Source organism: Cavia porcellus, unplaced genomic scaffold (genome assembly GCF_034190915.1).
Source record: "Cavia porcellus strain 051 isolate PalLab524CR breed Dunkin Hartley unplaced genomic scaffold, mCavPor4.1 scaffold_1, whole genome shotgun sequence".
NCBI classification, from domain to species: Eukaryota; Metazoa; Chordata; class Mammalia; order Rodentia; family Caviidae; genus Cavia; species Cavia porcellus.
The window spans coordinates 136,117,140-136,132,897 of record NW_026947484.1 but is presented as its reverse complement, the minus strand read 5'-3'; the positions used below and the strand labels follow the sequence as shown (position 1 = coordinate 136,132,897).

Here is a 15,758-nt window from a genome sequence, read left to right as displayed (position 1 = left end):
GGTTCTCTCCTCAAGTCTATCACCTAGAAACAAGGTCTACAATCTAATTAACTAGGTCTAGAAATAAGATCTATAATCTAATTGCCCTAATTTGCTGGATTTTAGAGTTCAGAGAGATCTTGAGCAAGAACACAAGAACACTAATAAGTATCATTTATTAAGTACTTATGTGCCAGACTCTGTCCTGAGGGCGTTAGATAGATTTTTCTCATTCCATCCTTTCAACAGACTCACAGGAGAATAATTAGACTCTTGTTTCCTGGGTGAAGTCGAGGCACTGAGAGATCAAGTGATTTATTTGCTCATGATCACAGAGCAATAGTAAAGCTGAGTGTAGTCTCAGGGTGGTGTAATTTCAAAGCCCATGCTGGGTGCTACCAGGCCCCAGAGAAAGGAGCAAAACAGATGAAATTTTTAGTTGATGTTTGACATATAGCACCCATTCAGAAAATATCAGCTAGCTATAGGAACTCTTGCTACTAAGAAAAGAGTCATCTAGGCTCAAGATGATGGGAGGTTGGAACAGGATATTAGGGGAGGAAGAGTCTACATTGAAGCCTATACTGAATTCATCACTGGCATTTGGTTCCCCTGGGCTAGGTGTGGCTTGCTGGTTTGAAAGGAAGAGAGTGAAACCAAAGAGTTTGGCCAAGCAACAAAGCCTTAGTTTTCAGATGAGTGGTTTGACTCTGAGTTCAGGGTAGTATTTGTTCTCAGAAGTGCCTTAAAATTCAACTGGATGGTTTCATGTCTGCGGCCTGTGAAAAAGGTGAGGTCAGGCTATAATTAAAACCTTTGGAAGCTGCTTTACGAAACACTCTGAAAGACACTGAGTCATAAGAACCACCGTTCATTTAGACTTGTGGGATTTCATGACATTTAAAAAAAGCGCTGCATTCTCTCTAACTTCATATGGATCATGAAGGCTGCTGCTCTCGGAGCACTCAGGTGCCAGCTGGGACTTGAACTCACCCTAGTGTGTGGGAAGGGGTTGTCCAATGCCCCGCAGGGGAAAGTGAGGTCCAGAAGGCGTTCCTGCAGCTTCAATATTATCCAGCAGATGGCGCTAGAGCAGAAAGACAGAGTAATGAAAATCATCAGGTGGCTGAAAGGCCCTGTTGTGCAACACAGCCTAGAGAACCTCCAAGGGACCCAGAGGTGGCTGGTGGAGGTTGGAAAGAGGAGAAGGAAAGGCTAAGGAAGCAACCACACAGTGACAGAGATGAAAACACCAAATGGTAGAAGTTGGTGTCACAGGAGGAGTCGGTCATTGATAAGATGGAGAAAAATAAGACCCCCAAATAAGATTAAGATTGAAAAAATTCTGATTCAAGACAGCAAAGACTGAGAAGCTGCTGCAAACATTAAGAAATCTAGGAAGCGGAGACTATTGAAGAATACCAGAGGGAGTTATGAATACTTCTTTTCTACAAATTAAGAAAACATTCAACTAAAGCTGTCTTCCATCCACCCATTTATTCACTCACTCACTTGTTCACTCAGCAGGTATTTGCTGAGTGCTTCTAATGTGCCAGGCACTCTTCCAGGTGTCAGGGACACAATCAACATTGAACAAAATGGATTCTTACCTTTGTAAAATTTAGAGTTAGTTTAGGGGAGAAGACAGTGCAGAGAACGTAAAGAAGTAAAAAATCCAATAAATACATTGGCATTGGAGAAGTGTAAAAAGGGTCGATGGCAAAGCTGCGGAAGTAGATTGAAAAATTGGTAATTGCCAACCACTTCCAATATTGGTATCTTCAAGGAGCTTTTAAAAGCGTTTTCTGTGGGTTTGCGTTTAGAAATTGGGATTTTTTTAAAGTATTTTTTTAAAGGTCTAATGAACTCCATTTTCAAAAAATTCCCAGGAAATTTCATAGAGTAAACAGATTTGGGACCTGATCTACCGATCCTGACCCTAAATCAAGCCACACGAAGGCTCAATCCTTCTGAGAAACAGCTAGGACAACACAGGGCTGGAGCCGAGGAAGGCACCCACTCTGTCACACCTGGCAGCCTGAAAACACAGTTCTAATGATCCCACATCACTTCGGGCTGGGGCTCCTTTCTCTGCCTGGGACCAGGGAAATGAAAAATTGTCTCTTTTTCCTTTCACTGCAGCCCAGAGGAAGCTGCAATATGCTAAGAAAAAGTTGCAGAGTAATGTCCAGAAGGGCTAAATTCATTCTGAGCTACTTTGCACTAGTGATATCTGAACCAGCTTGCTAACTTGTAGAAAAACCACCTGTATAAAACTTTGTGCATATGAACATTTTAAGAAAAAGCCATTGCACTTGTAGTTTATTGATCTTTGCCCAAATCTATCCTAACTAGTTAAAGAACAAGAAAGCATAGACAAGCTCATTTTTATGGGCTGTCCAGCTTTTAGTAATACATTCTTATTTAATTTCAGTGTCCACAAAGCACGAGTGCTCCTAGAACAGTGCCTTATATTCAGAAGGCCCCAGTAACTACTTATTGATGAAATGAATGAATAAGTATTCCAGATGGTCAAACTTCCTGCAGTTTTTACCAGTTATTGCCATCCAAGACACAATTCAAGACTTCAAGAAAGGCATCCTCAGATACAAGGAGAGGACATTCCAGAAGGGTGGTGGAGAGAAAGTAGAGAACCTCTGAGCAAGTTTAGTCAGGTTTTCCAAGACTTACATTTTAGGACACGACAATCCAAGTCACTATTTATAACCTTAACACTCAGACTCAGACACTGGGATTCAGGGACCACCACCACCATATGCATATGTATGCACACACACATGTGCACATACATGTACACACACAAGAACAGGCATACCAGTGCTGCTTGCCTTGTAGTAGTTCTGATCAGCTCTCTTTTAGGACATCTTAGTTATAGCAGAAGAATAAATGAGAGCATATTACAAGAAGGATAAGGAAGCATCTCACTAAAACATACACCTCAGATCATAGGGACACGCATATTTTCCTTTCTCTGCACTGTTAAGAAGAAGGTAATCTTCAAATCGAAAGAACATGGGCATACAGACAAACTGGAGCATTTCACTGACTACTGATTCTGCCCCTCCAGGTGTAGATCTTGATGAATTGCTTGGTCCAGTGGAGCCTCAGTAAAATAAATATAGTAACAGTTCTTACTTCATACAACCAAAATGAGAAGTAAATAATTCACCCAAAACATTTTGCAGTAGCAAGGTCCCCATGTTTTCATTATTCTTTCTGTTTTTATTCATGTAGACACTTCCCACTTTGTAGCAGCACAGGTTCTTTGTTCTTAGAAGAGTAAATGAGCTCGAAGAGGCCAGTGGCCAATGCCATTTTCAAGCCTATCTTCCTTATAACCAGCGTTGGAAAGATTCGTGCGCAGATCTAGATGCTTGTTGTAGGTTTGCTTCTCTCCACCTCTCCCCACTCCTTGCCTCCTCACCCTACAATCCGCAGAGTAGCCCTCTAATAGAAAGGGAGAAGCAGTAGGAAAACCCCACACTCCCCTTCTTAAAATCAACATGACAGTAATGTCTCCTTTGATGGATGACAGCTCTTAACAGGCCTGTTTTCTTCAGCTCTGATGCAGGGTGCTGGAATTTCTTTTTCCCTAGTACTGTAAGAAATGTCTTTTGGAATATACTGACCTGGAATTAATAGCAACTGATGACAAAAGCCATCTGGACCTAAGGGTTTCCTAAGAATGGACCTCATTGTGTAAGGTCTTATGTAACACGCAGCTCCCCCCTCCCCCCAACCCCAATTAGTCACAGTCCCTGGGTCACTGGGTCGCTGCACTGTAGTTACAACCACAGGGCCTGGGTCCTAGGCAGTGCCCCTGCCATGTCAAGGGAACCGCTGTTCATCCCTGTGCTTTCTTGAACTACAGCTCCAAGCAAGAGAAGAATGCCATTTGGTTTTCTACTGAGCACTGCACATTCCAGACTTCTCAAATTATGTCACAAAAGGAGGTTCTGAGTTCAGTGGCTTTGCAGGCAAACACAGCAACCATTCTGCCTTGACAGCAGACTGATATGTGGCCACTTTAGTCACGAGAGAAAATGTCTTCCAGGCTATGGGCTGGTTCTCTGAGGTTTTATCTGTTATTTGGTTTTATCTGTTTTTATCTACTTTAATCAAGAGAAAAAATGTTTTCTAGGCTATGAACTGGTTCCTCAAAGATTTTTATCTGTTGTGCAGTGAGCCACCCATCCTGGCTCACTGGGAACTATCCAAATTTTAACACTGTAAGTTCAGCATCCCAGGAAACACCTCTGCCCTGAGCAAAGCAGAATAGCTGGCCACCTTATGATTGTTAACAATTGGGGCAGTTCTCAGAACCTGACAAACCACCAAGCAAGGCTGGAACTGACAGATTGAACCTTGGGGCCTGCACTTCAACCTAAACAGCAATTTGGATTTATGAGCTGATCAAGTGCAGATTAATGGATTCACTTCCAATTCTGCGTACCTGTATGTTTTAAATGTTTGCAGCAAGAGCTTGTTCTGTCAAAATAGCTCAATGAAATCCACACAACATGTTCCACTGGCATTTACTTCCTCCTCCAGCTCCCACAAATATGGCGGAGTGATAATGAGGGTAGAATGATAGACCCCTCCTGTCTATTCTAGCTGTTCCCTGCATCTACTTGCCCATCATTTGTCAGATAAATCTTTCCTTTCTGTTTCTTTTTGTCTGTCTCTCCCCTTTCATCACAGAAATAGATTGGTCTAATTGAGGTTATAGATGATGAATTCTTATTATTTTAATATTATGTAAAAATATTCACATACTTGGACTCTTTGCCAGATAGCACACACAGTTCTGGTGGATGTCCAGCATGCAACCTCTCTAGACTAGCACTCAACCTATTGTCTCATTTCTATTTCAGGTTGCAAAGAAATTTTCTTTGAAGATAAATGAAGTTGACTTCTATGAGCCATTTATGGATGAGCCCACTGCCATCCCCAACAAACCCTACTCGGAAGAGGAGCTCGTGGAGTTTGTGAAGGAACACCAAAGGTGCCTAAGACAGCATATGGGGAAAGGAATCTGGGGCATGGAGAATGGGAAAGAGCCTCTTGGTGCTAATAACCCAGATCCACCAAGAGCAACAACCTAAAGTACCCCAGGCAGAATATTGGTCATGATAAATGGCAGCTATTGCTTGCAAATAGGGTTAGACTCAGCAAATCTCCTCAAAATCAGAGTGAGAAGTAAGTAAGATTCTATTCTAGTAATGAAGCAATTTAGTAGAAAGTTTCCTGTATGTCAAACACTATGCTGGGTGCTTTATGGGAGCCACTTTATTTCATCTGCAATCTTATGAGCTCACTGACTTATCCTCTTTCTTTCTATGCACAAGTGTAGTCACTGAACTTAGAACACTGTGGTCTCTGTGTTCAGACAGTGCTCGTTCCTGAATGGAAACAGTATAAGAACGAACAAACATTAACATGTCTCACCAACTGAGTGGCAGAGTACTTACCTAGTATGTGCAAAGCCCTATGGTCAATGCCGAATACCACGAACGAAAGAGACAAAAGCTTCACAGTTTGCAAAAATTCAGAAATACTTGAAATTATGAGCAATATATAGGTCCTTCTTGTCCCTCTCTCAAAGATTCCTAAAGGGATTTTGACAGATGACCTCTATGATAAAACAATGACTGTTTGGTCTGGAACCAGTTTCCTCCTTTGGGACTTACTCTAGGCTCTTCGGAATGCTACCTGTCTATGAAAAGAGAAATGTTTTTTGCCTAGGAATGAACCAACCCTATATCTCTGACCCACTGTTTATAATGGACTTGATCTGCCCTGGATCAAATGAGTCTAGAGACAGATTCAGTGGTTTCGGTTCTCAACATAACAAAGCAAAGCAGCTTTACTTCCTTAGAGCAGAAGTGGGTTTGGGGGCTCTTCAAGCTCTTGGAAGGGAGCCAGTAGCTTGTTTACATTTCCCAGGGCAGAGGCTCAGTCTCTGCCATTGGTGATCCTTACTCAAGGAAGTGCCTCCTGTTTTTCAGACCCACTCTCCGTCGCCTGCGGCCACAAGACATGTTTGAAACATGGGTAAGACTGTAGTGAATTCTTTCTTCCTTACAGGACTAATGTATCCCCAAGAGAAGTCCCCTTTTAACTAAACTCCAAGTCTCAGACTAAGTCTTAGGGGTATGAGCATTTTGCTTATTTAAATTCAGTTCTCCATGGATCCAGTTTAAGCCCCTTTCTTGCCTGTTTATTCCCTCAGGAACTGCTAGCTTCTCTTCACAGGCCATCAGAGATCTAGGGTGACGTGCTAGAAGGAGCTCAGGTCACAAATTCATAGTTCAGGGTACAAAGTCATGGAGTCCAGAATCTGCCACCTAGATAGCAACTTCCTGACATACATCAAGTCATATACTCTTTCTGAGCTTTAGTTCCCCATCTAAAATCAGGACTTTTTGTGAGGATAAATGAGATGAGGAGTTCTGAATGTGGTAGGTTCTACATGGTAGCTCTTTAAAACAAATTCAACTCAAGGCACTGGAAAGTGATCAAGACAGCTTATGCAGCAGGTGGCTCAGACAGTGTTAGAAAGAGGCCCTTAGAGACATCTTCACTCCCACCTTAGATTTATACAGAATTCCACAAACCATAATAACCAGTCTCTGGAGCATCTTCTGTGAATGCATTTCATGGATCCTTTTACTTTAAGCTGATTATAGTGCTGCACAGAAATGTAGAACAAGTATCATTTTAGCCCATTTAACATATGGAGAAACTTAAGATGGTGCAGATTATTACTCAGGGACATATAGCTGGTAAATATTAGTTCTCAGGACTTAGATTAAGGCCATCTGTAGCCAAATCTCTTGTTCTCTCTAGTGTATTTCTCTCAAAGGATCATGTCCTAACAGGGTGTCATTTTGGTGATGGGTGAGGGCGAAAAGATCTAAAATGGAACAATTTATTTATGCAGTTCTTTAATTCATAATCTGGATTGATGGATGATCAGAACCAGGGAGCAATTTGATGCTGGTTTGCTGGTGTGTAGCTTATCTGGATTTCTGAAGGAGAGCAAACATTTCACAAGACTCTATAGGACAAATAGTGGAAGCCAAGGGTGTACATTCTTTAAGAACAACCAGCACAATAGAAACGTATTTCTCTAATATTTAAGCCTTTTAAAAAATTAACCTCGGAAAGGTCTTTCACTAAATTTACACATTAATAACAAAAGGGACCAGCAATACTTTAACATATTTTTTTCTTAAAATGCTCTAAAAAAATTTTGACTTACAAAAATAGTGTAAACAATTCCACTATTTCTTCACAGATTTCCCAAATGTTAACATTTGATCACCTTGACTTCCCTTCCTCTATGCATATTTTTCTGAACTCTTTGTGAAGAGTACATATACTTTCCTTTTATCGCTAAATACCTCGTGTTTCCCAAAACAAGATTTTTCTATCATTACCACAGTATTATGATCAAAATCTGGAAATTAACACTAATATGCCTCAATTCTCTAATTTAGAGACTTTACCACATTGCCAGTTATCTCACTAATGTCCATTATTGCAAAAGAAAAACTTTTTTCCTCAGCCTGCCATACATACAGGATCTCACATTTGTATTTGGTCATTACTAGGTTTTTGTTTTTGTTTTTCTGGTTTCCTTTAATCTTAAATAGGTTTTTGGTCTTTCTGTTTCTCAAGACAGAAAATATCATTTTTAATTGAGAGCAATTCCTTCCTTCCTTCCTTCCTTCCTTCCTTCCTTTTCTTCCTTCCTTTCTTCCTTCCTTTGTTCCTTCTTTCCTTCCTCCCTCCCTCCCTTATTTTTTTCTTTATCCCTAAGAGACAACTCTGTTATCTAGGCTCTGGAAAGGCAGAGATGTGAAAAATACAAACCATTATTGTCATTTTATATTATTGCAAAAGACTGTAATTTATCTTATTAGGAAAAAAGCAGACTACGTGTATAGAAACCTCCCTTTCTCCCTCCTTTCTTTAAAGACATCTCAGTGTCACACCCAAGACCATGATCTCTGTGACCTGACAGCCCATGTCCTCTGAATATACCCCAGACCTGCTACAGAAATCCTCTCCTCACATCAGAGTCAGATGGCAAGAGGGATCTTTGCTCTCTGCCTTCACTGTCTGCTTTCTTTTCACCTAATAAGATAAATTAGTCTTTTGCAATAATATAAAATGATAATGATGGCTTGTATTTTCCACATTATTTTATATTCATTTGTTTTCTAACTGGGAAAAGTAGCACATTAAGTTTAGTCAAGTAGAGAACATGACAACCAGAATGGCTTTTCTCTACAATACTCGACTCTGCATTGGCTACCTGATTTTCCCAGCAGCCCTAACCAGGCCACCCAAGCCTTTATCCACATCTCTAAGTAGGGAGGTGGGCAAGAAAGTCTTCTCTAGGGCCATTATTGCATCCCTAAGAGTTGAGAGGGATTCCCAAGGAGCCATTCCCCAGTTTCCCTTCCCATCCACCATGCCCACCTTGGAACCACTGCCCCAAACCACTGCTGCAGGAACCTAAACCACAGATTTGTAGAAAGTAACAAATGATTGAACTTAAAAGTCTTTAACAATTGCTTTTTCAGACACTGCAAAATATTTAAGATAGGAAAACTAGCTAGGCCAAAGCCACTGTTTATATTTTTCTCTCCCCTAATTGTGCAGATTTTTAAATTAGTACATCATAATGAAAACATATCACATATTATTATTTTTAAAAATTGGTGCCTAGCAGTATTTGCTGCCTGTAAGTTCTAGAGCATTTATCTATTTATAATTTTCAAAGAATATCAAAGTGAGGAAGGTGATAGAGTGCCAGTCTGTCACTCTCCTGAGATAGTCTGAATGGTTAGTCCTTAGCAACTGCTCCAAAGATATGGGAGTCCACAATCTGTTCTAAAAGAATCTTCCCTCTGTTGCAATAGCAATGGTACTTTCAAGATGGGACCAAAGATTCCTAGACAAACCTCTAGGCCACTCCATTGCACCTTAGTTAGGGAGCCTGCTAGTCTAAACTGTTTGTTTTTTTTACATCTCTGCATTCAGTATGAGAACATTCAATAGAGATGAAAAAGTACAAGAAGATATTGACAATGGTAACATTGGTTGGTAGGTAGCTGATGATACTAGTTTGTCTTAGGGCTCATAGTTTCTAATTTTTCCCAGCGATGAGGATGTAAGATTTTTATGGCTACACTCTTCTTTTGAGCCAACAGACATTAATAAGAACCTATTACATTATGCTGCTCATGGAGTTATCAAAGTAAATGTTGCTAATTTGTTCTTAAGATCCTGGGCTTGAGTAGATGAAGTGGTTTCAAAACAAAACACCAGTTCATTGTGCTCACCACTGCTACAGAATGGCACACAAAGAGCTGAGGAGGCAGGGATCCAGAGGAGGGAGTTCAACAAAGTAATCCAAATCTTCAGGTCTTTTGGGGATGCAGTGCATGCTCACTCACTTATGTACGACTATTTTCAGGGTTTTTTTCAATTTAAAAGTCACTGATTCAAGCTTACATTTTTAAAAAAGTCTTTCCAAAGGACAATCATTTCCAGATGCTATTGTCTACATATCTGTAGCTCCCCCAAATCCCTATTTTGAAATCCTAGCATTCAAGGTATGTATTAGGAGGTGAGGATGCTGAGAGGCACTCATGGTCATGAGGGCAGAGCCCTGGTGACTGGAATTAGTACCCTTATAAAAGAAGCTCCATAGGGCCAGCTAGGTCCTTTCTCCTGGGAGGACACACAAGAGGACACCTTGCATGAAGCCGAAAGCAGCGGCCTGCCCTCACCAACACTAAATCTCCCAGTGCCTTCAGCTTTGATTTCCCAGGTTCTGCAAGTGGGAGAAACTAGCTTTGTCAGTTTCTCTTGCTTACACACTGACCAGCTTATGGTATTTTTTATGGCAGCCAGAATGGACTAAGCCACTGGGCTTCAGGACCAGACAAAGCTAGCTTGAATCCCACTTATGTTACTACTAGTTTTGGGGCCCTAGGTAAATCACTTTGAATCTTTAAGATTTAAATATATCTTTCATTAGAGATTTAGAGCAAAGATATTTGCAAAATACTTAATCAAAAAGTGGCAGTTGGCTGATATAGTTACCATACTAATCGTCATCACTTGAAAGCATAATCTCTTCTTTCAGAGCTCGCCATCTAGTTGATGAGGGAAGAGTCATGATATTAAAGAGAGAATTTTAAGAGAATTCCAAGGCAGTGTGTTCCAAAGGTAAAATGGGAGATCTGGGTAGCAAAGATGTCAAGTAATAGAGAAAGCCCCATGACTTGACCCTCGGCTCACTAGATCCTGTGGTCAGCTCCCTTCTCGTCCTCATTCGCACCGAGTTCTCACCAAGCAGCCCCTCTTGCAGGCTTGCCACCCATGGACTCTTGCTCTCTGGGCTTATTACTGGCACCTAGCATGCACCAGTTTCTTTCCAGGTGCTCAATACAGGTTCGTGCGCTGAATCTGTGAGATGCATGCAGAGAGCTGCTGGGTCCCTTGGTTACAGCTCTCCTCCATCCAGGGACTGCACAGGCCTGGGGAATGATGGGCCTATTACGAGCAGTCTCTTAGCAAACGAATATGGATTCTTCATTCTAAAGCCAATTTCCAAGTGCGTTCTAGAAGGGCAGACAGAAATGAAGCCTGTTTCACAGAGTTAACAGCACTCACTGCCAACTGATGGCAGGTGACAGAGACACAGGGCTGCCTAATGAGAACTGATGGGTATATTCTGTCTGGTGATAATAGCAAATGTAAAACAGTGAAACCTCAGACTCCCCTTCTGGTTGCTGTCGGATTTGTGTAATAAACTGGCATGCGCACACGTATATATTTGTAAAATTCTATTCCCCAGAGAATCTGACCGAGGCAGCGTCCACTCTCTTGCTCTTAATAATATTTTCTATTTAATCTCGTACAGAATTTTTGGAGGTTTTATCCATTCTAAAAGCAAAGGAAAAAATTAGCATTTAGATAGGATTGCACCAGCATTAAAATCAATTGAAATGGAAATGGAGATCAGAGGAGGGTTGAGACTCTGAGATTTTTGTTCTCCCATAGGATGATTCTGACACTCAAGGTGCCCAATAAACACCTCTCAGTATCGACCATAGTCAGTACTCACTTGGCTCTGCCCCCTAGTGCCTCAATCTCACACATATTCCTGTTCAGATCTCCTGAGGATCATGTTTCTTGTCAGACAGGCCCCTCTGGACTCCTGCTCTTCCTTCTCTGAGAATAATGAATGCAAAAACAGCAACAACAACAACAACAAAAAATCCACCACAGGCAGGTGGTTGTTCCTTTCTAAAATGCAGACACACGACATGCCCCTTGCTGGCCCTAGAATCTGAAATACTCTCTCCAGTTTCTTTTTCTCACCTTGACTGCACAGCTACATAGACTGTTCTCAGTCTGCAGGGCTGAATTCCAGACTCTGTTTCCCTATTCAGGAAATTACTGATACTGATTCAGCAAACTTTAGGTTCAGAGCAGAAAGGACCACAAGGAATGCACCAGGAACTCACAGTTATGGAGGTGTTCCTTACTTAGTCTGTGGGTCCCATTGACTCAATCAAGCAGTGTTGTGGGGGCCAGACATATGCATGATTCTTGTGTGGACAGCAATAGCCACATCCTGATTGACTTGCAGGAGTCCTGTCTGCTGCCCATTTGAGGATAACTTTAGGATCTGTCAGCAGCTCCAGAATCTGGTCCATCACTGATGATCTCTCTTGATGGGGAAGTGAATCCCTGCAACAGACTGCCATCAGGGAAAGAACTCCAGAGTGCTATTTGCCCTTGGAATGCTGATAAACCAAAATCATATCCTTCTTCATTTTGCTTTTGTCTGCCATTTTTCTGGAATCACCAAACCACAAGAGTGAGACCCACTTAGTGCTATGGCTTTGTGTATAGTTGCTATTTCCTGTCTTGCAAACCCATATATCTGAATACCTAATCAAAATTCCATGCATTCCTGCAAGCTGCTTATGAGTGTTCCCTTCCTTAGCATGCACCTTGCCTGTTTCTCTCTGCCTCTGTGGCATTCCCTTCCTCCCCACAACATTTCCATCCCCTCCTCTTGACCATGCCTCTGGTACTTTCTGTCTCTCCACCTGAGAGTATAACCTCTGATTCTTCTTTCCTACAGGAAGATGATTTGAATGGAATCCACATTGTGGCCTTTGCAGAAAGGAGTGACCCAGGTAGGAACCACCAACCTGTGTAGCCTTAGCGAGAATAGACTTCTGGTCTTCCTCAGCCATTCCTCCCCTCCACCCATAAAGCTACTATAAGATATTGGGCCCCCCCTGGTGGTCAACTACTCATAGTCTGTCTGCAGTTTTGCACACAAAGGGAAAAGAAGGTGTGGACAGATGAGAATGTGAAACATCCTGCTTAGAGGCTCGAACTGGGAAGCAGCGCTGGGCACTGAGAAGGGCAGCCAAAGCATCCCTGCCTTACAGTATGCATGTGTATGAGTGTATGGGTATGCATCTGCTCACATTAAATGTTTATTTTCCATGTTTGTGATCACCTCCCTATATATATTAGCCTGATAATAAATGTGATCTTTAACACTATAAAAATATTTCTTTAAATAGTAAGAAAATGACAAAGCCAAGTAGCTTCAGTGCAAAATGACCCTATAAGTGGATGAATAACTTTGTTTTACTTATTTATTTTTAATTTTAAAAGCAAAACAGAAAAAGGATAGAAATGACACAGAATTTTAAAAAATAGGAGAAAGTAAAAGCAGTTAATACATTGCATATTGTTATCTTAGAAGTACTTATTCAGATTACAAGATTTAGGCATAAAAATGGTCAAACAATCAATGAAAGCACAAACTGTTCTTTATATGAACTTACAAAGACTAGTAACATAGTTATCTACCTTGAGTATGCATGTATATATACACACACACATATATGTATATCTATATACTTGTAATCTTTTCTTCCTTTTCTCCTTTCCCCTGTCCCAGATGTTTTTTCATTTTGAGCACTTTCTTTCACAATATCTATTGTACATTTTGGATCTTATTACTCTTTCAGATTTAAAAAAAAATTTTTTAAGGAGAAAAAACATAGAAAAGAAAGATTAAAAACAAGAGCCGTGCAAACAACTACAAGAACAACAAGACCCCCAAATAATAACAATACACATTTTCAAAGTAAGATGATCGGAATTTAACAGTGGTTGTAATATTGCATATGGTTATCTTCAAAAGAGTTGCTTAGGGGGCTGGGGATTTAGCTCAGTGGCATAAGCACTTGCCTTGCAAACAGGTGGTCGTGAGTTCGATCCCTGGTACCAATAAAAATGAAAAAGACAAAAAAAAAAAAAAGAGTTGCTTAGATTACCAAATATAGACATGCAAAATGATCTAATCATATGAGTATTAACTGTTCTTTTCCAAGAACTAATAGAATTAGTAGTATAAACATCTTAGCTATTTTATGTATATATAATCAAATTTATGTCTTTTTCCTTTTCCTTTGCTTGTCTCCTTTCCCTTATCCTAGTTATTTTTCCCCTTGGAGCAGTTTCTTACCCATTTACAATATCTATTGTAGATTTTGGATCTTATTTACACTTTACGCCTCTTACACTAGGCAAACAATATGATATGTATACTTGTGAGCCTGATTTACTTCACTTGTAAGTATGGTCTCAAGTCTCATCCATAAAATACTCAGTGCAATCCTTTATACCTGAGTGGTACTCCATCATATAAAAATGTCATATTTTTTTTATACATTCCTCAGTTAATGGGCATTTTAGTTGTTTCTAAGATTTGATTATTACAAATTGTGCTACTATAAATATGGATGAAACACTGTGGTATGATATTTTCAATTCTTCTGGGAAAATGCCTAGAAGTGGGATGATGGGTTGAACGGGACCTCTAATCCTAGCTTTTTGAGGAAACTTCACACTGATTTCCACAGTGATTGCACCAGCCTACACTCCTACCAACAGTGGAGAAGAGTTTCTTTTTCCCCACAGCCTTCTCAGCATTTATTATTGATTGGTATCTTGATGTTGGCTATTCTTTCTGGAGTGACATGGAATCTCAGCACTGTTTTAGTTTGCATTTCTTTAATGAACAATGATGCTAGATATTTTTCTTTTCTTTCGGGTTTTTTTTTTTTTTTTTTTTTTTTTTTTGTCTTTTTCCTTTTTATCGGTACCAGGGATCGAACTCACGGCTGCCTGCTTGCAAGGCAGGCGCTTATGCCGCTGAGCTAAATCCCCAACCCCCATTTATATTTCTTTATCAGAGAAGTGTATGTTCATCTCAGATGCCCATTTTTGGATTAGGTCTTTGAATTTTGGGAGCCTGGTCTTTTAAAATTCTTTATATGTTCTAGACAGAAGGCCTTTGTCTGAGTGACAGTTGACTAAGAATTTTTTCCCCAGCTAGTGGGTTTTCTTTTCACTCTGTTAAAATTTTCTTATAACACGCAAAAACTTTTTAATAAGATGAGATATCAGGGGTTGATCCTGGGAAGTATTTCTCATGCAGTTTTATTTTTGTTCGTGAACTATCTACTTCTATGTCTTCAAGAATTCTACCCACTTTGTCTTCCAGCAGATTTAGTGTTTGTTTTAATATTTAGATCTTTCTTCCATTTTGACTTTAGTTGAGTGCATGGTGATAGACATGGATCTAGTTTTAGTGTTTAGCATATGGAAAGCCAGTATTTCCAGCAATATTTATTTAAAAGGTTGTCTTTCCTCCAGTGAAATTATTTGGCTCCTTTGCCAAAGATAAGGTGGCTGAGTATGTTTGCTGTTGTACCTGTATCTTCTAATCTATTCCATTGATCTTCAGGCCTATTGTTTTGCAAGTACTATGCTGATTTTTATCACAGTAGCTTTGTAGTATAACTTTGAGTTGGGGGTTATGATGCCTCCTGTCTTGTCTTTTTTGCTCAGAATTGCCTTTGCTATTCTAGGTCTCTTCTGGTTCCATATGACTTTTAGGAATGCTTTCTTTAGGTCTGAGAGGTATGCTACTGGTATTTTGATTGGAATTGTATTAAATCTGGATAATAATTTTGGGAGAATGGCCATTTTTACAATGTTTGTTCTTCCTCTCCGTGAACAAGGAATTCCTTTCCATTTTCTGAAATCCTCTTCAATTTCTTTTTACATAGTAATGTAATTTTCAATGCTAGAACCTTTACTCCTGTTGTTAAATTGATTCTCGTGCACTTCACTTTTGTGGATGCTATTGTGAAGGGTGTGGTTTCCCTTATTTCTTGCTTGGTGAGTTCGTTGTTTGTGTATAGGGATGTTTTGATTTTTGAGTGTTGACTTTATATTCAGCTACATTACTGAATTAGATCTTTCAGTAGAATTTTGGGAATCTTCTATGTAGAGTATCATGTTTTCTGCAAGTAATGATAATTTAGCTTCTCCCTTTCCTATCTCTATTCTTTTTGTTTGTCTCTCATGTCTAATTGCTATGGCTAACTTTCCCAGAGATATACTGAATAGAAGCAGTGATAGTGGACATCCTTGTCTTGTTCCTGATTTTAGGTTGAAAGCTTACAGCTTTTGTTCGTTTAGTATGATGTTGGCTGTTGGTTTATTGTATATGGCTTATATTAGATTGAAGTAAAGACCATCTATTTCAATTTTCTGTAAGATTTTTTTTAAATCATGAGTGAGTATTGGGTTGTATCAAAAGTTATTTCTGCATCTATTGAGATGATAGC

The 15,758-nt window shown here is 40.0% G+C and overlaps 1 protein-coding gene across 1 annotated transcript in view; it reads left to right on the top strand.

Annotated features, from left to right (window-relative positions):
• Nucleotides 1-15,758, top strand: part of Casq2 (calsequestrin 2) — a 63,303-nt gene that overhangs the window by 30,603 nt on the left and 16,942 nt on the right. Inside the window, exons 6-8 of the mRNA XM_003479261.4 lie at nt 4,875-5,005; nt 6,009-6,054; nt 12,179-12,233. Coding sequence (XP_003479309.2) covers nt 4,875-5,005; nt 6,009-6,054; nt 12,179-12,233 — 232 coding nt within the window. The remainder of the gene's footprint in view (nt 1-4,874; nt 5,006-6,008; nt 6,055-12,178; nt 12,234-15,758) is intronic.